The 25,314-nt window shown below is 42.5% G+C and overlaps 1 protein-coding gene across 1 annotated transcript in view; it reads right to left on the bottom strand.

Moving 5' to 3' along the window:
- The window catches only part of LOC147895896 (nuclear pore complex protein NUP93A-like), a 108,037-nt gene that overhangs the window by 5,116 nt on the left and 77,607 nt on the right, over positions 1-25,314 (bottom strand). The window contains exons 12-14 of the mRNA XM_087382612.1: positions 15,789-16,688; positions 15,203-15,384; positions 114-405 (exon numbers count right to left, since the gene is read on the bottom strand). Of these exons, the coding sequence (XP_087238738.1) occupies positions 114-405; positions 15,203-15,384; positions 15,789-16,688 (1,374 nt within the window). The remainder of the gene's footprint in view (positions 1-113; positions 406-15,202; positions 15,385-15,788; positions 16,689-25,314) is intronic.

The following is a 25,314-nucleotide window of genomic DNA, read 5'->3' as shown; positions in this document are numbered from 1 at the left end:
TGTTTTAAGATGAAATGTACTAAAAGAGGACAAAGCAATTCATCTAACAAGTCCTGCAGATTTAGATACCAAAAATAAGAAGTTCTCACACAGATGGGACATCAACAACATACCTTAGACTTCATGGAGCGAGCAGTACCATCAATATCAGGGACATTATCCAGACACGTAAGCGCAGCCTTCAAAAGATCAGGGATGCAAGATTGAACAGCAGGAGAAACTGTGTGTAACATCTCTATGTGTGTATCAATACTCCGATTATCCAAAGGGAGAAAGGATAACTTAGAAAGCTCCATTAGCGCATCTGTGTACTTCGCATTCCTTGCAAATCTGTGAAATGTTAACATTGTTTCCAATTGCCGTAATGCAGTTTGCTTTTGAGCAATTAACTCCCTGTCTTGTGGGCTGTCAGTCCACATATCCACACAGTCCCATCGCATCCTTAGTCTCTCTCTCTCTCTCTCTCTCTCTCTCTCTCTCTCTCTCTCTCCTGCAAGCATAGAAAAATGTATCCAAGACTGAGCTTTATTTTAAAACTTGGAAAGGCAAAGGTAACCACGAACACTAGTGTCATATAAGGAGTCCAAAGGCGTAGTAAAGAGCAGAACATGTAAAACAATGATATGAAAGAATAAGCAATATACTTTATGAGTAACGGGACAGCAAGCCAGTATTTCCAGCAACCAGCTAGGAATATAAAGGGGTTTAGGCAAACGAATGTACTCTCATACATGTACAATATGGGAGAACAAAGCATATTTCGTTCCACTGGTGTGACTGTAGCGATCCCGTCGCCCCGTCAAACTTAAACGGGGATGGATTTTTCCTTCTTCTTCTTCTTCTTCTTCTTCTTCTTTGTGTGTGAGTGCGCACGCACGCACGTGTTTTACTGGGTTCGTTATTATGGACTCTATGGAAGGATCGTACCCATAGAATCTTTGGTGATCCCTCCTTGGCTAAATATCAGTTCTTCCAAGCATACTTAAGGCAATCTCTTTATGATTGTCTACATGCACGGGATATAAATTATCCTACTTTCTTGTTATATAATGATATCTTCTAATGCTTGTAACTGGCTCTCCCTTTTCGTGGGAATGTTCTTTGTGATATAAGGGCAAATGGGTTCCCCCCCCCCAAAAAAAAAAGTGTGTGTTCATGCGTGCGTGTGTGTGTGTGTGCGGAGGGAGACATTTATTGACGTACAGAAGACCAAAAAGGATTGTCTTGAGAATACACCCCCATGGGGGGATCTAGAGGTGTCTATCACACCTCCAAGAAACTACTCAAACTCCATATGTCAATAGTCATGTCCTAGAATGTGACAATCGTTAGTAGTTGAGCTCTGCATGGGCCCGACTGAGGTCGCATTTGGAGTTTTCGTTTCTCTAGGACACGTCCAAGATATGTCATTGGCATCCTAGACTCCTCTCCATAGGGTGTACTCATGGCCGATGTGAGGCAACTTGATGTCGACACCGCAACTATGGTATCTAGAATGGGTTGGGTGCCCTTGGACCTGTGTCAAGTCTCCTATCGAACTGGCATGCTTGAAAGTCGAGGTCTTGATCCCAACATCTTCCAACCACTTCTCCTGTGAAGAAGTGTATGATCTACTACTATTTAAGGCCATAAATCATGGTGGGTCTCAAGAGCCTAGATGAATCCAAGAACATTCCCAAGCTCATCCTCTAAAAACACAACATAGTGCAGTTTCAATCTCATGATAGTCACTCATAAGATTGAAAACCATAAACTCCATCACGCATAGTAGGGACTAGCTACTATGACATCCCCACTAACGTCATTAGTACCCAACAGTGAGAGTAGACAGTAGTATAAAACGATGTTCTCACACATACAAATCCACACACCCACAGATACTTGAGCATCCATTTATACAAAGTCTTCGTACTGAGTTTCTGTCGGCACTACAGAGGTGAAGGGTTGACTCAGCCATGACGAAGGCTAGCACTAAAGGAGAAGGCTAATCAAAAGTAGTCCCAAATCTCTTCATTCAATCTACAACTGCTTGTGAAGTCTAAATGATTTCATTTTAGTCTCTCCCAAACGAGCATCTAAATCTAGCTGATAGGGCAACGCACCATTTAGGATAGAAAGAATTATCGCAATCGCAACAGACCGCAACATGGACGAAAACTTTACAAGGTGAAATTTGCATGTCCGCTAATACGGCAAAAGCATATAACTAGATGAATCCAAGAACATTCCCAGCTCATCCTCTAAAAAGACAAGCTAGTGCAGTTTCAATCTCATGATAGTCACTCATAAGATTGAAAGCCATAAACTCCATCACACATAGTAAGGACTAGCTACTATGACATCCCCACTGACGTTGATAGGACAAAATCTATATCAAGTTTTTTAGCACTGTATATAGCGGTGGGTAGGCACATAGTTGTACACATCCAAGGTAGGTGTGGGCTTTTGGCATTTGTGGATTTTTCTTTCACAAGCATGATGGACTGATGTTTTTTTTTTTTGAGATAATAAAGTATGTTTTGCAAGGACTTCATGGGAAATGATGAAATGCAATGTGGTTGTACCAAACTTCCAGAGCAAGGGTGTCCAGTGTGTGGTCAAGCGAAATGTTTATGGGGTCATGTAAAGTCAAGTCATGAAGGGTTTTATTAATATTTTTTCTGAGTCAATGTGCATTTGCATGTTACAGAAACTTGGTGTGTTCTGGTGCCCATGTCAAGGGGCTTTTCATGTGTGTGTATGGGGGAGCATGCAAGCTTTAATGTGCATGCTAATGTGTGTGGGAATTGTGTGACTAAAGGTCCAAAATGTGCATTTAATGTGATTTGGAGGAAATGTCTTGAGAGTGGTAAAATGTCACTGGTGAGGTGGCAGATTAGGCTGTCACTGGTGAGGTGGCAGATTAGGCTGTCACTGGTGAGGTGGCAGATTAGGCTGAGGTGGCTGGACTGATTGGGAAGACATCCTGCTCATGCATGTGGCTACGTAATAGAAGAGGGAAGCTTCTCGTCGATGAGCAAGCATGGTACGTGGAGTTTGGGCTTGCAGAGAGAGGAAGTGGCAGGAGAGAGCGGAGAGACCTGGGCTGCTAAGAGCTTGCGGGCTGGCTGGAGGCCATTGCGGTGGTGGGAGGCTCGTAGGGTGAAGAGGAGAGAGCAGCTGAAGGAGCGCAACTGCGAGCTGGTTGAAGGGCTACACTGTAGGAGGAGGGGTTCCGTAGATGAAAAAGGGTGTGTGTGCATAAGCGAAGGGCTGAGCGCCTATGAAGAAAAAGGCCTACGTACGTGATGAGACGGGGATTTTCGACTGCATGCTTGGCAAAAAGGGACTCCAGGTTTGGAAAGGATAAGCTTTGGGTGCTCCTGGGCTACGATTACGTGGTGAATTTAGATCGAATGGGAGAGAAGGGCTATTGCGGACGCTGTTAGTTATCTTCACATAAGGGAGTTTGTGAACTTGTGTGCGCTGAGAAGACCTTGGCGCTGAGGACCTCCAAAGATAGCGAGCAGTTTCATTGGCTGAGCATAGCCACAGGTAGGACAGTCGTTTGCACGTGAGCTGATGCAGAGAATCGTGGTCTGGCTGAGATCATATGGAAGGACTCTATTTTTTTTGCTTGAGGAAGCTACGTGGCTGTGCGGGTGACGCCATAAATGTGAGCTAATCTCTCCGTGAGTAATGAAGGCAGCAAGGCTATTGCTGGAGTGTCTTCCGTTGGGTTTGTGCATAGTTGGTGATGATCTATGGATCAGGACAGCTTAAGGCATAGCTGTGTACCATTGTCTGCTAGCTGAAGAATTTTTGACAACAGAGACTCCATGAACTCCGTATGCAAAGATATAGGACCAAGGAGTTGCAGGCTAAGGCGCAATGGATCGTGACCTTCATCGATGATGGTTGTCCTAAAGGAGCTGGGCCATTGATGCTTGCTGCAGATGTTCATCAATCACTGATCTTCTGCCTTGTGAGGGAAGAGAAGCTATCCTAAAGGAATCAGAAGTCTCTTTGACATGGTTGTGATCTTAGGTTGATTTGATTGTGGGAGACTTTTGGATATTGATCGAGAGGGAGAAGAGGAGGCGATGTTGCAGCTTTGTGGGAATTACGAGCTGTTGTTCTTGATGGAAGCTTAGGAGTGTGGGCTGTGGGTTCATAGTATTTTGAGGCTGATTGTTTTTTGAGTTTTTTTGGGGGGAAGTCCAGTTCTGAGTTCAGTCTGTTTCGGGCTGTGTAGTCTTTCCCCTCTTTCAAAGAGTTTGTGTGTGTTCTAGTCAGATTGTGTAGGAGATTGACTTGTTATTTGTGTGCTCTGGCTATCTGCTCTAGAATCTGGTTTATAAGCTCACCCTCTACGAGCCCACATTGCGGCTGATCCCTATGAAGTCTCACCTATATGACGTGGTGAAGTACATAATTCCTGGTTGTCTTTCCATATTTTTTTCTTATCATCTTTTTTGGCGATCCTGCTGAGGACAGGAGAAGTTTTGATTTGAGATTGGGTACACAAGACAAAACGGCCCAGAAGAATTGGCTAGGGAATGTGGCTTGAATTTATGTGTGGTTAAGGATTGAAACTATGAAGACAAAGCCTCGTATGAGAGTGGTTCATTGTGAGTTATGTGAGGAGTGTGGACACAGGAGAGATAGATGCCTTGATGTTGAACTTCGGGTGATACGTCTCCGTGCTAAGGTTCAAAAGGCTTTGAAAATGATTGCTCTTAGGAAGAAGAATGCCAATCAGATGCAGGGTAAGCTTCCTTCAGTAGAGTGATTATTTTTTGCTTTCTTCCCAGAAGAGGTTGGGTGGTATTTCTGGTTGGAAGTGTGTTTGAGAGAAGTCAATTAAGAGGAGAGATGGCTCATGAATTTCCTCGATTTCACGGGTTGCCCAATGAAGACCCAGAGAGATTTTTAGAGTGCTTGGAGTTTACAGCTCTTATTAAAGACAGGAATGCTCCAGAAGTTCTTCTTCAGATTCTATCCTTTTGTCTGTTGGGAGAAGCGAGAACTTGGCTGCAGATTTTCTCTGCAAGGATGCGTGATGATCAGGGTGCTCATAGAAACCCGACTTATCCAGAGGTGAGGACAGCTTTCCTGGACAGGTTTATGTGTGTTAGAGATCCTCATGGCATTTGGAGAGAGCTATGTTTATTGCAGCAACAGCCGACTCAGTTAGTGGATGAGTATGTCGGTAAGTTCACTGTGTTGCGGAATAAATGGCAGGTGGCCTTATTACCTAAAGTTCCTCCCAGAGTTATAAAAAAGGATAGATTTGTTGCTGGTCTGAAGTCGGAGATTAGGATAAAGATTGAGTGTAAAGAGCTGGTCACTTATGAGGATGCTCTCAGGGTAGCAAAAGTGAAGGAGAGGGAGCAGATAAGATTGTCACAAATGATGCAAGAGATGCCAATGGTTCAGCATGTGCCTGAAATTCTCTCTCATGTGAAGCCAGAAATACGGAAGCCTGAAGTCAAGAAGGAGGAGAATATGAAAGAAGAAATTCATGAAATGTCGAAGCTTATGAAGAGTTTGAGTTTGAACTTGATGAATGGTAGGGCAAGAGGTAGATCATCGGGTGGTTATGGTAGAGGCAGCATGCCTTCTTCAAATAATCCAAGCCCGTGGCAGGCAGGACGAGGTCAAGGGTCATTTGCACCTTGTGTCCAGTGCTTTAATTGTGGAGAGTGGGGACATTACAGCACACACTGTGATAAGCATCCTCATGCTGGAGGTGATGTTTATCCATTGCCAACAGGGTTGAATAATAGGGTGAATGATCATAGTGTAGAAGTAAAAGATGCAGGTCAGCCTAGTACCTCTGGAATCTATAAAGCCACTCCAGAAGAGAAAGGGAAAGGTAAGGCAGTTACATTTGGCTTGTTGGAGTTGGAGGAAGTTAAAGATGTCATGCCATTAGGGAAGAGAGATAGAGAAGAGGAGGTTGGTCCGAGTGCAAAGAAGGGGAAGCAGTCTGAGGAGATGCTGACCTACCAAAAGAAGAAGAGCAAGAAGCCTAGAAGGAAGTACAGAACTTCAGATTATCCCATGGGGAAGGAGCAGGGAGATTATGATTTGGTGGAAGATCTTTCAACGAGGAAACAGAACATTACATTTGCTCAAATGATTGGTCTATGCCCAAAGCTTAAAAAAGAATGGAGGCGGGCTGTAAATCCAGCAAAGAAGAACTCTCATAAAGGTACAACTAAGCAAATGTCTGTCTCAGGGTTGCCGGATCTTTTACCTGCTGTACAAGCCTGGCATAAAGGAAAGGGTTTTGGAGAGGCCTATATAGATGGAGGTGCACAGATTTGTGTGATTACCCAGGCTTGTGTGGAAAGATTAGGATTGAAGATATCCCGCTCCTCTAGTTATCGCATCAGAATGGCAAACCACTCCAAGGTGAAGACTTTAGGGATAGTACCTCGTCTGGAGGTTGAGGCATTCAGTGTTTCATGTCAAGTGGATTGTCATGTAATGCCTGCAAGATTGGGAGCCTATCCTTTGATTCTTGGAAGGCCGTGGTTGAGGAAGGAAGGTGCAATTCAGAATTGGCAGAAAGGAATCTTTTCAGTACATACGAATGGGAAGAAATTCAATTTCGATATGGTAAGCAGGGCTGAAGTTTCAGATTCAGCAAGTGAACAGGAAGAGAGAAGTGAAACCAGCAGTGAGGATGAGAGTTCGGTGACTTCAAAAAGTGATGAAGGAACAATAGCATTGGTGGATTTGGTAGATGAGGAATTACAGGTGGATTTTGTAGGAGCAACAGGATTCAGTGAGGAAGAAGTGGATAGATTTGAGGTTATCGAGGATTTAATGCAGCCCAAATGTTCTCTAGAATCAACCCAGGTGTTGATTGAGCAATCATTGAATCATGATCTCAATGTTGAGGAGAAAGAGGAATATTTGAAGATGTTGCAGAAATACCCCAATTTGTTTATCACTTCTTATGAGGAGATTAGGGGATTTAAAGGAAAGCCTCTCAGGATTCAGCTGAAGGAAGGTGCCAAACCTGTTTTTCAGAAAATAAGGAGATTAAACCCGGAACAGAGAGATGTGCTAAAGGAAGAGGTGGATAAGCTTCTCAAGGCAGGAATAATTTATCCTGTAGTTCATTCTGATTGGATAAGTCCTGTGGTCATAGTGCCAAAAGGTGTAGACAAATGGAGAGTCTGTGTTGATTACAAACCTTTGAATGCAGTGACAAAGAGAAACCACTATCCTCTGCCTTTTTTGGATGATATTCTTGATAAAGTGGCAGGTCATGAAATGTACAGCTTATGTGACGGATATTCAAGGTACTTCCAAATAGCCATAGCCCATGAAGATCAAATCAAGACTACCTTCACTACCCCCTGGGGCTGTTTTTGTTACAGGAAAATGCCTTTTGGAGTTACCAACGGCCCCTCGCACTATCAGGAGAATTCAGACCTGATTTTATCACCCTTCCTGGATAAATTTTGTAAAGTGTTTATTGATGACATCTGTGTGTACAGTGGAAGAAGGGAGCACTGTGGAAAGCTGGATCAAGTATTCTATGAGATTGATAATAATGGTGGTCAATTAAATCCTAAGAAAACTCAGTTAGCTCAGACCAGCATTAAAATATTGGGGCATATTGTATCTGAGAATGGAGCCGGATCCAGGTAAAGTAAAAGCTTTAGTTATGCTGTCCTCTCCTGAGAATACCAAGCAGTTGCATACCTTTCTCCAGAAGGTGAAGTATTTGTCGAGATTTATTCATATGTTCTCTCAGATTTTGTATCCCCTTCAGCAAGTGGTAAAATCTGAGCCTCTAAAATGGACGGCAGAGAGTGAAGAGGTGTTTGAGGCAGTTAAGGAATCCTTGACTCATATTTCAAGTGTAAAGCCACCAGATTATTCCATGACTTTTTATGTGAATCCGTCTGTGGGACCAGATGCTATTGGTGCTATTCTTTTGCAACAGGGAGAGGGTTCCAGATATATGAGGCCAATCTACTATGCCAATAGGGTGAAGAGTGAAGTAGAAAGAAAGTATTCAGCAGCTGAATTGGTCCTAGCTAGCCTCTTGTATGCCTGTAGGAGATTTCGGTCTTATCTATTGTCCAGGCCTTTTGTGGTTCTCACCTCATGTTCACTACTGCCTCATATGTTGAATAGTACAAACATCTCCAGGAGCATGATTAAATGGATAGTAGAGTTACAGGAGTACTCTTTTACCTTCTTGGTTGAGAACTCTACCAGAGCTTCCTTGGCTGATCTCCTCACCTATAAGGACAGACCTATTTTAGTTGAAGATGTGGAGAAGAATACTGACATGAATGAAAAAAAAATGTTAGAGAATGCATTTGTTTTACACTTTGATGGATCTTACAACAAAAGTTTAGATAAAAGTACACGAGGAATTGTCATTTATGATCCTGGAGGAAATGAGATTCGGAAAATGGGAATTCAGCTTGAAGCCAACAGTAATAATGAAGCTGAATATGCAGCCCTCTTCGAAGGTTTGAAAGTATGCATTAGTCTGGGTATTAAGAGACTCATGATTAAGGGAGATGCTCTGTTGGTTGTGAAGCAAATTTTAGGTGTCTGGAAGGTTAAGCATGTTCATCTGAAGATATGGATAAGTGCGATGAAGAAACTGTTAAATCAATTGGATGCCTGGACACTCCAGCATATTGAAAGAGGTAAGAATGTAAATGCACATGATGCTGCGCAAGAAATTACAACAGCTTATGTTGATGCAGTAGGAGTGCAAGAACCCTTATACAAAGAAAGGGAGACATTAGCTTGTGAGGAAAGCTTCCTGTTAACTGGTAAAGTGCCTGAAGAAGTTCCAAAACAAAGAAAATACAGATTTATTAAAAGCTGTACTTCTTATTGTCTAATAGATTATGTTCTTTACATGAAAGGGGCTGATCTGGTGCTCAGAAGAATTCCTTGGCATGAGCAAGTTTTTTATATTTTACAAGCTAATCATGAGGGAGTATGTGGAGGACATTTTGCCTTCAAAATCATGCTAAGGAAAATACTTACACAAGGATATGTGTGGCCATCCCTCCAGAGAGACATAAGACATTGGTGCAAGTCATGCCTACAGTGTCAGCAAATGAGTAAGAGGATCTTACATCCAGAACTCAAAAATATCATGTTTGCTTATAATATTTTCGAGAAATGGGGAATAGATGCCATCGGTCCTCTACCCATGACAGCCAGGGGAAATTGTTATATGCTGACAGCTGGGGATTATTTGACGAGATGAGCCGAAGCACGAGCAGTACGAGCTGTCAATGCAAAATCTGTATGTAAGTTTGTGTATGAGGATATATGTCGTAGATTTGGTGTACCATTGGAGTTGCTTTCTGATAGAGGTCCAAGTTTCAGCAGTGAACTGATGGATTTATATTGTGGTAAGCTGAAGATTAAACACAAATATGCAAGTCCGTATTATCCTCAATGTAATGGGATGAATGAAAAATTTAATGGTTTGTGTACTAATATCATGGGAAAGATCATGAGAACCTATGAGAAGGAGTGGGATCTTGCTTTGCACTGGGCTTTATGGGCTTAAACATTGATATGCAAGTCCGTATTATCCTCAATGTAATGGGATGAATGAAAAATTTAATGGTTTGTGTACTAATATCATGGGGAAGATCATGAGAACCTATGAGAAGGAGTGGGATCTTGCTTTGCACTGGGCTTTATGGGCTTACAGAGTTGCAGTAAAAGAAGGCACCCAGTTTTCACCATTTCATCTTGTATATGGGAAAGAAGCTCTATTGCCCTTGGAAGTAGAAATTCCTGCATTACAGATGTTAATGAAGATAAATGAGGATTCAAATTCTACTTTCCAGAACCGGTTATTGGATTTGCAGGAAGTACAACTAGATAGACAAAAGGCGGTGGAACATTATGCTTTAGTTCAAGACGAGAATCAGAGCAAATAGGATATTCAAGGATAAGAAAAATCAAGGAGGGTGATCTAGTTTTGAGATACAACAGTAGTCAGGATTCTACCTTCAAGAAGAAATTTGTGACCAAATGGGATGGACCTTTTCGTGTGACAAAGAAATTCAAAAATGGATCATATCAACTTGAGGATTTGGATGGTCAGCAGCATAAGAATAGAGTTAATAGTTTCTGATTAAAGAATACTTTCATAGGATCATGAGTGTCGACGGCTATGGACCTACTGTGATGAAACCAGATAAGCCGGAAGACCTCATGGACGAGGATATCTCTGAAGAAATGCAAATCTTATATCCCTCTATCTGCAAGACATGAATGTCTGCAGACTTGGGGATGGGCAAAATGATAGGACAAAATCTGTATCAAGTTTTTTAGCACTGTATATAGCTGTGGGTAGGCACATAGTTGTACACATCCAGGGTAGGTGTGGGCTTTTGGCATTTGTGGATTTTTCTTTCACAAGCATGATGGACTGATGTATATTTTTTTTGAGATAATAAAGTATGTTTTGCAAGGACTTCATGGGAAATTGCAGTACCAGACTTCCAGAGCAAGGGTGTCCAGTGTGTGGTCAAGCGAAATGTTTTTGGGGTCATGTAAAGTCAAGTCATGAAGGGTTTTTTTAATATTTTTTCTGAGTCAATGTGCATTTGCATGTTACCAGAACTTGATGTGTTCTGGTGCCCATGTCAAGGGGCTTCTCATGTGTGTGTATGGGGGAGCATGCAAGCTTTAATGTGCATGCTAATGTGTGTGGGAATTGTGTGACTAAAGGTCAAAAATGTGCATTTAATGTGATTTGGGGGAAATGTCTTGAGAGTGGTAAAACGTCACTGGTGAGGTGGCAGATTAGGCTGAGGTGGCTGGACTGATTGGAAGACATCCTGCTCATGCATGTGGCTACGTAATAGAAGAGGGAAGCTTCTCGTCGATGAGCAAGCATGGTACGTGGAGTTTGGGCTTGCAGAGAGGGAGAAGTGGCATGAGAGAGTGGACAGACCTGGGCTGCTAAGAGCTTGCGGGCTGGCTGGAGGCCATTGCGATGGTGGGAGGCTCGTAGGGTGAAGAGGAGAGAGCAGCTGAAGGAGCACAACTGCTAGCTGGTTGAAGGGCTACACTGTAGGAGGGGGGGTTCCGTAGATGAAAAAGGGTGTGTGTGCATAAGCGAAGGGCTGAGCGCCTATGAAGAAAAAGGCCTACGTACGTGATGAGACGGGGATTTTCGACTGCATGCTTGGCAAAAAGGGACTCCAGGTTTGGAAAGGATAAGCTTTGGGTGCTCCTGGGCTACGGTTACGTGGTGAATTTAGATCGAATGGGAGAGAAGGGCTATTGCAGACTCTGTTAGTTATCTTCACGTAAGGGAGTTTGTGAGCTTGTGTGCGCTGAGAAGACCTTGGCGCTCAGGACCTCCAGAGATAGCGAGCTGTTTCGTTGGCTGAGCATAGCCACAGGTAGGACAGTCGTTTGCACGTGAGCTGATGCAGAGAATCGTGGTCTGGCTGAGATCATATGAAAGGGCTCTCTTTTTTTTGCTTGAGGAAGCTACGTGGCTGTGCGGGTGACACCATAAATGTGAGCTAATCTCTCCGTGAGAAATGAAGGCAGCAAGGCTATTGCTGGAAGTGTCTTCCGTTGGGTTTGTGCGTAGTTGGTGATGATCTATGGATCAGGACAGCTTAAGGCATAGCTGTGTACCGTTGTCTGCTAGCTGAAGAATTTTGGACAACAGAGACTCCATGAACTCCGTATGCAAAGAGATAGAAGGACCAAGGAGTTGCAGGCTAAGGTGCAATGGATCGTGACCTTCATCGATGATGGTTGTCCTGAAGGAGCTGGGCAATTGATGCTTGCTGCAGATGTTCAACAATCACTGATCTTCTGCCTTGTGAGGGAAGAGAAGCTATCCTAAAGGAATCGGAAGTCTCTTTGACATGGTTGTGATCTTAGGTTGATTTGATTGTGGGAAATTTTTGGATATTGATAGAGAGGGAGAAGAGGAGGCGCTGTTGCAGCTTTGTGGGAATTACGAGCTGTTGTTCTTGATGGAAGCTTAGGAGTGTGGGCTGTAGGTTCATAGTATTCTGAGGCTGATTGTTTTCTGAGTTTTTTTGGGGGGAAGTCCAGTTCTGAGTTCAGTCTGTTTCGGGTTGTGTAGTCTTTCCCCTCTTTCAAAGAGTTTGTGTGTGTTCTAGTCAGATTGTGTGGGAGATTGACTTGTTATTTGTGTGCTCTGGATATCTGCTCTGGAATCTGGTTTATAAGCTCACCCTCTACGAGCCCACATTGCAGCTGATCCCTATGAAGTCTCACCTATCTGACGTGGTGAAGTACATAATTCCTGGTTGTCTTTCCATATTTTTTTCTTATCAGCGTCATCAGTGCCCAACAGTGGGTGTAGACCATAGTATAAAAATATGTTCTAACACATATAAATCCACACACCCACACACATACTTGAGCACCTACTTATACAAAGTCTTCGTACTAAGTTTCTGTCGGCACTCCGGAGGTGAAGGATAGACTCATCCATGACGAAGGCTAGCACTAAAGGAGAAGGCAAATCAAAAAGTAGTCCAAAATCAGGTCACCTCATGTACAATTGCTTTTGCCCTAGTGTCATCTAGAGTGGATTCTTTCTTGCGCAACCAAGAGATGCATGAACTCCCAATAACGAAACAATTTTGACTACTAGAATGTATGGCATCATAATCTCTAGACTAATCTAAATCACCAAATGCATGCAAGTCGCGAGTCACCCCCCCATGCATAGATCCAAGAGACTAGGTACATTGCAAGTACCTAAGTATACGCTTTATAGCACGCCAATGCTGTGTCTTTGGGCTCTGTGTATATATGCTAAATTGACATACATTGAACTGAATACCTGGACGGGTATTGCACAAATAAATAAGGTATCCAACAACCTGATTGTATACAACAGCATCAAAAGGTTCACCTTCATCATGCATGGACAGTCTCAACTATGGTTCCATGGGAGTTGCAATGGGCTTGCAGTGGAATAGTCCCTAAATGTATTGACTGTTTGAGCACAATGCCTTCATTTGTTTGCAAAAATTGAATGTCCAAATAATATGTAATGTGCCTTTCAACAGCATATCATCCACGTACATGATGGCAATAAACAAATCCTCTACTCTCTTCTTGATATAAAGGGTACTCTCAATTCAACTATTCTGTAAGACCTTGATTGGTCAAAAATGTATGAGATTTCTCATATCAAGCTAGTGGGGCTCGTTTGAGCCCATAAAGCGCCTGCTCTGCATACTTTATGTTCCTGACCAAGCATTTGAAAACCAACACCATGACTCAATACAGTTCTTCTTGCAAGTGCCCATTGAGAAAGGCTAGTTTTATATCCAATTGATGTACTTTCCAACCAAAATGAGCACCAATGAGCTGGGACTAAACCCTGAGCTGGGATGGCGGTTTAGCCTCTCTCCCTCTCTCCCACCCTCTTCCTCCCTCTGTCTCCCACCCTCTCTCTCGACCGACCGACCGACCAACCGACCGACCGTCGCTCGGCCTCCCTTGTTCTCCCGTCTGTCGCTCAGCCTCCCCCATTCCCCGTTCATCGCTCAGCCTCCCCCGTTCCCCGTTCGTCACCCAGCTCCGTAGCACTCCAGTTCGTCACTCGTCGTCGTCACCGCTCAACCCGTCCGTCGTCTGTCTCAACCGCCACCTACCCCGCCTAACCTATCTAATCTAATCTAATCTAACCTATCTACCTAGCTAACCTAGCTAACCAGCTAGCAGAGCAGCCACCAACAGTCGTAAGTCACTACCAGCTGTCAGCCCCCCCTAGCCCGTCGTCACCAACAAACCCTCTAGTCCCGTCGTCAACAACAACCCCCCTCCAACCCTAACCCGAACCCTAATCTCGAATTAGGCTAAACCCTACCCTAATCCTAACCCTAACCCTAACCTCGAGTTGGGTTAAACCCCCAACCCACCCTAGGAGTTAGCTTCAGCTAGGAGGTTCTACAGACTGCCAATTATGGACTGGCCTATCCTCTCCTCTCCTCCAAGTCCCCCTCAACTCCTTCAACCTCCATCAAGACTCGATACTCTACAGTTGCAACAATGACACCCTCTCTGTTTGCACGCAATTATCAACAAGAAGGCTCCAAACGACCCATCCTTGGGCAACAAGATCAGATTTTTTATCTACAGCAAGCAGTGAGAGAGCTACGATTGGAACTAGTAGAAGTAAAAGCTCGACTTCACATATTAGAAGGGCCTAGTAAGCAGGCAGTAATTGATGACTCCTCCCCTACCCCACAGCTAGTCTCTACAGTCAAAGATCTTGTTCACATTGAAGTACAAACTACTAAGAAGGAAGTGATTGTGAAAGTGGATACCAAAGCAAGCAAGTCTGATATTCAAGCAAAGATTAAAGAACACGAAGCTAGATGTGATAATGCGCTGAAGATTAGAATAGGGGGACTTCCAGAAGATTGGTACAAAGAGAAGTACACTTATAGTGACATATTGACAAAGATCAAAGCAGGCTTGCCTAACATTGAATGCATGATGAGCAAGATGATGACAACTCCAGGCCCGCTTCTATTATGCACTACAAAGGTCAGGCAATCCTTACACTGAAGTCAAAAGATATGCAAATCAAGCTTCTTCGACAATCTTACAAGCTGAAGGGTACCAAAGTATGGATAACTGAGGAGCTTACACAAGCTCAACTCAAAAAAAAGGCAACTGAATTAGCTAAAGTCAGGGCTGCCAGAAAGAATGGAGAATGGGCAGTTTACCATGAAGGCGTAGCCCTAATCAAAGACTTAAATCAAAACCAAAAGACTCTCAGTCTTAAACTGATGTATGGCTGATTACACTTTCAAACTATTATGAAGGTACTCTAAATAAATGGGGGTTGCTTTTGTACTCCTTGGGAGCTGCCATGCGCCCTCCCTAAAGCAGTTGTACTAGAGGGTTTCTTGCTGTTCCATAGACCTTTTGGTCTCCAGTGGACATTAATAAACTTTCTTTCTTTCTCTCGCCAATGAAGCCTCCCGAGGAGGTTCATCTCTCTCTCTCTCTCTCTCTCTCTCTCTCTCTCTCTCTCTCTCTCTCTGCGCCTGTGCATGTGGCCATGTGTTTACAACCACACACAATTCGGGTGTGTGCACATGTAAACTCCTTCATGCATTATGTTATTTGTGTAGGCATGTATGTGCCTCAATGTATGAATCAAAAATAATAATAGAAAGCAGACCTGGAAGCACCAAGAACTCTGTATGATTCTAAGATACTGTTTCCAGCCATAATGATCCCTTCAGCTCTTGTTTCTGCATCCATCCTACCCCTGGCAATGGCATTTATAGCCTCAGAAAGACGCCCATTAACTATTTCTAATGCCGGTGCAAATGCTCCAACCCGCTTGAGTAGCTCAATTGCCTGTCAATGAAAAACACTATCTCAGCAAGTGCAAATCTTTTGCAACCACCTCATCAAGAAACTTCTCCTGATTAATGAGACTATCCAAACTATTTTATAGGCCTCGGTCCAACTTCACTAAGGAAACTTGCAAGAAAATAAAACCCATCTTCCCATTGCAACCAGAGGGAAAATATATCTTCCAGAAACCCCAACTTACATAGCTGATGTTTGATCCTATAATAACATTTGTAAGTCTTAACACATTAAGAAGCAAACATTCCGTTACACAAAAATTCAAGCCTTGAAACCAACCTACAAATCCTTGCCATGAGATTCAAATGAATACTTTCAAAAATAAGCAATTAAAAGTCCAACAGCTTGAACCAATCTATTGATAAGAAGGGTCTAAATAAAAAACAAACCTTGTCATAAAGACCAGAATCTTGACAGTGACGAGCCACTTCCAGCAAAAAATAATGCTGTGCTTGATAATCTGGAAGAAACCTTTTCAAAGAACCTTCAGAGCCTGTACCAGATAGACCCAGGAGAAGCTGAACTCCTCCATCACTAAGTAAAATTTCTGTGAGAAGTTGCTTTAGCATCATTTGGCGCTGCCTTATGAGATCACTACTCGTATGTCCACTCCATGAAGCTGCTCCTCCCCCCATGCCTGCTGCTGCCTGTGCATAATACTCAACCGCTAAAGCTAAATTTCCCTGCCGCTTGTAAGATAAGCCATAGTACCGAATAACACTGGCAACTTCAGTGACACTATCCATGGCCCCAAGTTTGTGTGAAGTACCAACTCCTTCAAAGAGGACACCATGATCAGCAAAAGCGATGGCTACATGTACTGCATCTATGCTATAACCTTCGCCCCCTGATTCATTTGTCAGATAAGAGACAAATGCATGCAATTGAAGGCTTAGGAGAAGCACATAAGGATAAACCAATGGATCCTTGCCATTTCTGGTATAATAAGCAGGCTCAAATTTAAGCAAGTACGATTGAAGATCTTCAACGGTGTAAGGATGCAACCCCACACTAGTGGCTGCTGAATCGCTGTAATCATTCTCTCTGGCCACAGCAAGGTTGAACCACAAGAAGTCCTCGATGGTATTGAAGAGTGTTGGAATGTCCCTCAATAGTTTATCCATCAGCTGTCTGCTTCCAGAAAGAATTGCATACAAGAGTAATCTATTCTTGTCATAACCAGACCGTCCTGGTCTTTCCCCTGTTCGCATCATTCGTTCACATTCTTCTGCTGCAGCTGCTGCAGTGGCCTCTGACACCCTCCCTCCCATAGATATCCATTCTGCCAGCTGGAAAATCATGGCAAATCAGAAAAACAATGAGCCTGGCAGACACATATTATAAATAGATCTCATACAAGTTCTTATATGAAATTGAACATTTTGAAATTCCTCTGGGCAAAGAATCGCCTTGGACAACATTGAGAACAGAAAACCAGACTTGTGACTAATTACACGACATGAATGGAAAATGAAACCCCACATTAAAAATGTTATAGCAGATGTGTAACCTAAGAACAGACTGCTCATCACAAAGCACAACAAAAACATGTGAAAATGGTAGCTATCCTTTGGTTCAGAAAATTTTTCAATTTGAAATCAACCACTCTAGAAAAATTCCCATCAAACTGTATGTCCTTGGTGTCTGTAAACCTTCAATCAAGCACTCTTCATGCATACATAATATAAAACACATTCACACAACCTATCCATCTGAAAATTAAGGCATGACCTAAAAATTGTTAAAGTTCACATTATAGTCTCCCAATCCACTCCTATATTGGAGTGCCCTAATAATCTGAAGACCATTCATAAGTTATAAGCACAGCAAACATAAGGCTTGGAATACCAAAGAAGAACATATAGCACAAGACTTTCCTTATATCAAGGATGTGAGGAAACAGCACATATGACTAAATGAGATGCATTCAAAGTTTCTCATCATTAACCAAGATTAGAAAGATATCTAATGCATTCAAGATTTAAAGTTCCAAATTTTATTTTATTTAAGATTAAAAAATATCAAGTTCATTTGAGATTTAGTTAGTTAGTTTTGTCTCTCTGCATGCGTGCGTGCATGTGCACGCGCGCGTGTGTGTGTGTGTGTTCAAGATGCGGAAGTGCCTTTTTTACTGGAATCTTTTCATCCCATGTTACAAGTTTTTGACCCTATGATTCAGAAATTTCGGGTATCAACCTATATCAAGAAGAATCACAAAGGTAAAAAACAGCTTGTTTTTATTGATGGCGTGGTTTCATCACTGCATCAGTTTTTACAGAGCAATAATTTGAAGCTAGAGGATGCTGCGTTTGATCCTCCTCCAGCTTGATATGTAACTTTTTACTTGGCAGCCTCATGACTTTTGCTCTAAGGCTTTACTTGTAAATTTTTTCCTTGTACTTATTGGTGGGTTTTTACCTCTTTTGAGGTTTCCCACACAGAAATATAAGATTTCACTCAAAAAGTGTGTGGGGTGTGTGTGTGTGTGTGTGTGTCTGTGTGGTGAGAGGAGGAGACCAGCTTGCAGCCAACATCCTACGCACCCCTTCCTGCTCCTTTTCTTGGTTCCCGCACCTGCCCTCGTGCTCCCATGATGCCGGCGCTTCTCCGTACGTTTTCGTGTCAGCCCGCCCCGTACATCCGTCCGTACTGTCAGGGGAAAATTTTTTGGTCAACCGTCCGTACATCCGTACAGAATTCTGTACTATCAGAAAATTCCGTATTGCCAAAAAAATCGGTACAAAATCCATACTATCAAAAATTTTATGTGCAGATTTCCGTACAAAAATCCGTACAAATTCCATACTGTTAGAAGAAATCCGTACTTTCGGATATTTCCGTACAATCGCGTCCATACAATCAGATCTTGTCAGTTTGTGCTATCTGTAGAGAGAGTTCTCAACCTCTCTCTGTTTTCCTTTTGTCTTTCCCTTTCAGCATCTCCTTGTTACTCCTTTCATTTTCCATTGGAAACTGTCAGCTTGCAGCCAACATCCTACGCGCCCCTTCCTGCTCCTTTTCTTGGTTCCCGCACCTGCCCTCGTGCTCCCATGATGCTGGCGCTTCTCTGTACGTTTTCGTGTCAGCCCGCCCCGTACATCCGTCCGTACTGTCAAGGGAAAATTTTTTGGTCAACCGTCCGTACATCCGTACAGAATTCTGTACTGTCAGAAAATTCCGTATTGCCAAAAAAATCGGTACAAAATCCATACTATCAAAAATTTTATGTGCAGATTTCCGTACAAAAATCCGTACAAATTCCATACTGTTAGAAGAAATCCGTACTTTCGGATATTTCCGTACAATCGTGTCCATACAATCAGATTTTGTCAGTTTGTGCTATCTGTAGAGAGAGTTCTCAACCTCTCTCTGTTTTCCTTTTGTCTTTCCCTTTCAGCATCTCCTTGTTACTCCTTTCATTTTCCATTGGAAACTGTCAGCTTGCAGCCAACATCCTACGCGCCCCTTCCTGCTCCTTTTCTTGGTTCCCGCACCTGCCCTCGTGCTCCCATGATGCCGGCGCTTCTCCATACGTTTTCGTGTCAGCCCGCCCCGTACATCCGTCCGTACTGTCAGGGGAAAATTTTTTGGTCAACCGTCCGTACATCCGGACAGAATTCTGTACTGTCAGAAAATTCCGTATTGCCAAAAAAATCGGTACAAAATCCATACTATCAAAAATTTTATGTGCAGATTTCCGTACAAAAATCCGTACAAATTCCATACTGTTAGAAGAAATCCGTACTTTCGGATATTTCCGTACAATCGCGTCCATACAATCAGATTTTGTCAGTTTGTGCTATCTGTAGAGAGAGTTCTCAACCTCTCTCTGTTTTCCTTTTGTCTTTCCCTTTCAGCATCTCCTTGTTACTCCTTTCATTTTCCATTGGAAACTGTCAAGACCTACATCCACAAGAAGCAAAAACATGACTCGAGTCAGGATGACTCAATGCATGCTTCTCTTGAGGCTCAACTGGTTTTTGATGTTATGCATGAGGGCTTTGAAGACACGCGCCGGGATTGGAAGGACTCTGTTCCCTCTGTTGGGCTCATGGTGGAGGTGGATGACATTGTTGATCCGGTGCATGAATACACCAAGCATGCTATTATTTTTTTTTCCCGAGACGCATGCCTATTGCAGCAGATGTGGGAAATTGGCTACCTGGACTTTGGGTGGTTGTTTTGTTCGGAAAGTGCATTATGCTGCTCGGGGGTTTTTTGAGGTTATTATGACAGATGAACTGCACAAACAAATACTCCTTGAACACTCCCCTTTGTTTTATGGGCAACAGATGGTACATGTTTTGCCATGGTTGCCCACCAAGGATTATCAGGCTTTAATTCGCCATCGCTGTCCGGTATGGGTGGAAGTGGTTGACTTCCCTCAGTGCTTGGCTTCTCTCTTACCCAAAATTGCAGCATCGTTGGGTAAGGTGATGTGCCCTCCGCAGCCAAATGGGAAGTCCAACTGATTTTGCATTTTGTGGGATACTAATCATCCCACTTCTGACTCCTATTCTGTTACGATGAATCAAGTGGATATGGGCAGTGCTTTTTACAAGCTCAAGTGGGGCCTGTTTCCAAGTACATGTTTTGAATGTAAGAAGTTTGTCCACATGGCTTCTCAGTACCCTCTTGTTAAAAACAAAAGGCCTTTGGAAAATATGCCTTCTCAGATGCCTACTAAAGAAACAATGGGTCAGCCCATTTTCAAACGGGCATTTGGAATCTCCTCCAGAAAGTTTGTCTCCAAGTCTTAACCAAGAGTCCATTATGCTAGAAGAGCCAAAAAAACAAGCTTTGGAGTTCTGGAACGGGCGGAATGGCGTTCCGTGAAGGAAGGGGGAACCAGAACGTCCGAAACGCATCCCGAACATCCAGCAGACGAGGAACGCCAAGGGAACAGGTTCAAGCCTAGAGAAGCGAGGGGAGATTGCCAAGTGGAGACTCGATAAGGGGCTAAGAGAAGAGGAGACTGAGAGAGCTTAGAAAGGGGATTGAGTGCGTAGGAGGTGGCTGAGAGGGTAGTGTATAAGTTGGAGGTAGTGTAGGAGCAGAAGCATGCAGATACAGAAGACCCAAATGGCACCTTTACCAAGCCTGCACAGTGCATCATACCAGAACACCGGTTTGCCAACCCCCTTCTCTCAGTCCTCCGCATTCTCAACCCCCCCTTCTCTCAGCCCGTTCTCTCCACTCTCTCCCCCTTCTCTCAAGCTTCAGCCCTTTCTCTTAGCCCTCTTTATTCTCAGTCTTCCCTTCTCTACTCTCGTGAGAGTACTTGTTTCTATTTCGACCTACATGCAAGGTGGGGAGAGAGAGAGAGGACGAATGAATGCAATGTGGTAGAGAGAATGCTCCGTGAGATTCAGAATGAAGGGTGAATACATTTTCATTAATGTTCCTTGAGATCACTCAAGTTCCATCTTCCCATCTACACCTAACCTTGTCCTATGACCCATGCACCTACCATTTAATGCACTCTAATGCACCCTTCCCTTTCCTATTGCCCCTAGGACCTAGACACGTACGTGCACATCTTTATTACTAATCATTGGCCAATGTTACATAGTTTAGCGATACTACTTGCGCAGCTTGATCAATCATAAATACAACATATAACCGCACCATCAAATTGACGCCTACCAATAATAAGATTCTAATGACTATTAATTAACTAAATAGTCATTTCTCTTGTCATGACACTCCCTCTTGCTTAAATGAGCAGAAGTCCTCTTCTGGATTATTACTTTCTCTTCCTCTTACGTGCACTTTCTCTTGTTACTTCTACAATTGCATCGCATTTTTATAATCTGCGAGTATCTGTGGAAAATTTGTAAAAACTCTTCTTCCATCCATTGTGCATCACTAGCTGGCTAGTTTTTAAACTTCAGTAAATACATATATCTCTTCTTTCCACGAGTACTCTTCTCTTTATGGTACACAATCTATTCCGGAGTAAGAACTTTAGTCCCACCTTCAAGTTCAAGTTCTTCTTAATGCTGAGTATCCAAAAACGCGGAAGTATCGCCATGGTATCTCTTGAAATTGCTCCCATGAAATATATTCTTCATACGTCAGTGGGTTGGTAATTTCAACTCATACGCTCTGGATTCTTCTTTTGGATATAATGCTGCTGAAATCTGAAATGGACCATAAAACTTCGGTGCTAACTTGACATGTTTTGTACTTCCTCTCACTGACTTGATTCTTCTTTTATGAATCTTCAGTAAAACCCAATCATCCTCCTGGTAATAAACTTCTTTTCTTCCTTATTGCCTGCCTTGGATTGTTGAACCTAGGCCTTCTTAATATGTTATTTTACCTGCTCAATAACCTGTGACATATCCTCAACAAACTGGTCAGCAGCAAAAATTCGCTCCCCCAAGTGTGTTATTGATGTGGGTAAACATTGCCCATACATGATTTCGAATGGGGCTTTCTTGGTGGAAGTGTGTACAGTGTTATTATAAGCAAACTCTTAACAAAGGTAAGAATTCTCGCCACCTTCTAGGTTGGTCATGGACATAAGCTGAAACTAAAGTAATTATGGTTTGAGTGGCATTCTCACTTTGTCCATCTCCTTGAGGATGGAAGGCTGTAGTAAATCTCAGTTTGGTTTCGAGATTCTCTAATAGGGCTGTCCAAAAGTTGCTAATGAAACGGCCATCATTAACGGATACAATAGATTTTGGTAACCCATGTAACCTAAAGATTTCCCGAATGAATAACCTGTTGCTTCAGGAGCATACAACTCCTTTTTACAAGGAATAAAATAACCGTGTTTACTCAGCCTATCTATAACAATGAAAATCTGCTCAAATTAACCAACCTTGGGGAAACCTGACACAAAATCCATCGTAATGTGTTCCAACCTTTCAGATGGAATAGGCAAAGGCTGCAAAAGACCAGCAGTCTTACTTATGTCAGATTAAATGCGCTGACATACGTCACATTGTTGAATGAAGGCTGAAACTTCTTTGCGAAGTTTAGGCCAATGGAAGTACCTCTCAATATTATCAATGGTTCCTCTAATGCCTCTATGTCCAAAATATGGACTCGCATGTAACTCACTCATGACTAGATACCAAAATGATTTGGGTACACATGGCACGTCCCAACAATAGGTCTCTAAACCCCCGACCTCATTATGTTGAATCTTCCCATAAATTTCAATGAAGTCCTCATCTAAAGGATAAGCTTCAACCATCACTCCTAATGATTTGTTCCAATCACAAAAATGTGGCTAACTTGGGGCCATCTACTCAAAGCATCAGCTACTAAATTCTCATTTCCTGGCTGATATTCAATATTTGGTTGCCCAAAGGATTGAATATATTCAACCCATTTGATTTGTCTTCAAGAAACAATGGGTTGAGAAAACAAGTGCTTGATACTTTGATGGTCAGTCTTAATCTTGAAAGCAGAACCATATATATAATGCTTCCATAACTTCAAAGCATGCAAGACTGCCAATAACTCCTAATACCTGATATATCTCAATTCAGCCCCTTGAAGCTTTCTACTCTCATAAGCAATAGGATGCCCTCCTTGCATCAACACTACCCAATCGAGGTACCACTCGCATCCGTACATACAACAAAGAGCTCTTTGTCTATATTAGGAAGTGTTAACACTGGTGCAGTGACCGATGTTCTCTTAAGCTCCTCAGAAGCTACTTGGTGAACCTCTTCCCACTCATATAAGGTCAACAAATTTATTAGTGGAGAAGCAAGACGTGCAAAATTATTAATGAATCTACGATAATAACTACACATCCCTAGGAAAGATCTGAGCTCATGTATATTCTTGGGTATTGGCCATTCAATTATGGCCTTGACCTTTTTAGGATCAACCCAAATTCCTTCAACAGACACAATGTGTCCCAAATGGCAAATACTCTATTTATGTCTTGAAGAACTCACTCTTCTTGGTATATAGGAACAATCGATCCTTCCTCAGGAGCTCCATCGATGACCTTAGCAAGGTGATTCTTATGCTCTTAGTCTGGCTGAAAACTAAAATGTCGACAAAGAAGACTATGACAAATTTTCCCAAGTAGGGTCGCAAAACCCTTCTCATCAACCTACTAAAAGTGGCTGGAGCATTAGTTAGGCCAAAAGGCACTCATAATGTCCGATGAGAGTGTGAAAAGCAGTCTTATATTCATCTCCAACTTTCATCCGAAGTTCATGATAACCAAATTTCGAATCCAATTTGCTAAAAACTTTAGCACCTTTTAGCATATCCAATAAATCATCCACTCTTGGAATCAGATTCTTAATCATAAGTTTATTCAAAGCACGGTAATATACACACATACGATATGATCCATCCTTCTTCTTGACCAATAATACAAGTGCTCCAAATGGAGAACTGCTTGGTCGAATCAGGCCTTTTTGCAATAGATCTTCAATTTGTTTTTCCACCTCCTCTATCATGTTCATTCTGTATGGGGCTCTACATAGAGGAGAAGCTCCTGGCTCTAAGTCTATGGCATAATCATCTTCTCTCTCCATAGGCAATTTGAATGAGTCATCTCTTGAAAATTGATCCTCATAAGCTCTAAGGAACACATTTCTCTTCTGATCTTCTTTTGAGATATGAAGATCTCGTGAATCCCGTATATACACAAGATTACAATCTTCCCCTTACCAATCTTTTCGCTTGGATAGGAGTAACCAATGGAATCGTATACACATCTCAATTCCCTAAGATCCTTATGTTTTCATCCTTATGTAAAAAGCAACAATGATGAGTATGAGGATGAATAGCAAAGTTAAAATCATACCGCCATGGTTTACCTAGAATCATGGCAACGTCTTGTAAAGGAGCTACTAGAAAATCCCTTCGATCTCTATATTTTTATATACGAAAAGGGATATTCTGTACTATGGATGTGTCTTCTTCATTATGTCCCCTAAGAGTGACATGTTTTTAACAGGTTCTGGTTTAAGATAGAGTAATTTTACCAATCTATCACTCACTAAGTCATAATTACATCCATCATCTAGGAGAACCACTATTCTCTATCCATTCACAAATCCATACACCTTAAAAGAATCATGAGTCCCGAAGGTATTGGCTGAATGGACAGCATTCACTATTGGCTGAATAGTCACGGTAGATTTTAAGGATGACGAGGTAGAAGCCTCTCACCCTCTTGCTTGGATGCCTTGGCTTTCCCTTTTACCGAATTCATCTTGGCAATTTTAGCCAAGAGAACGGAACACTTATGCCATACGTGCCCTGGCTTATATTTCTTACACCCGAAACATTTTCCTTCCTTAATCAATTTCTTCTCTTCATCCGTCATAGAAGGAAATGGAACCCATCCAGAACGTGATTGGTTGTTCACATTCCTTACAAGAGCTTTACCCTTCCCTTTATTATTCTTAAACCGGTTTGATTTCCTAAAAGTGGCTATGTTGTTGGTCTTAGATGTTAACCCATCCTCCTTATTGAAGGGCTTACGAGGATTCAATTTCCTCTCAGCTATTTCAGCCAGCTTAGTGAGGTCCTTAAGCATAATCAGGTTAAACATTTCAACCTCGTATCCTACTTTTGGGCTTAAGGCTGCTAAATACTTCTTTCTCTATCTTCCTCACTCTTTTCGGGTAACTCTAGAGAGAGTTTCTAAAACTTGACTGTAAAATCTGCATTACTCTCATTATCGAACTGCCTAGACCTCTCCCAACGAAAGGTTAGGTTCTCTTCATGCCTTGGTGGCATGAAAGTGGCTTTCAATTGCTCCACAAACTTAGGCCATTCACGAATAGGCTCTTTTCCTGTTTGTGACAAAGACCACCACATTAGAGCGCCCTTTTGTAAGTGAAATGTAACAAGAGCAAGCTTCTCTTGCTCGATTTTGTCTTGATTGGCAAAGTATAGCTCAAAATGGCAAATCCAATTAAG

The sequence above is a fragment of the Dipteris shenzhenensis genome, chromosome 12 (genome assembly GCF_047967505.1).
Source record: "Dipteris shenzhenensis isolate YYH24624 ecotype China chromosome 12, Dip_SZ_1.0, whole genome shotgun sequence".
NCBI classification, from domain to species: Eukaryota; Viridiplantae; Streptophyta; class Polypodiopsida; order Gleicheniales; family Dipteridaceae; genus Dipteris; species Dipteris shenzhenensis.
Note: the sequence above shows the minus strand (reverse complement) of the source record. Positions and strands in the feature narration are given on the sequence as shown.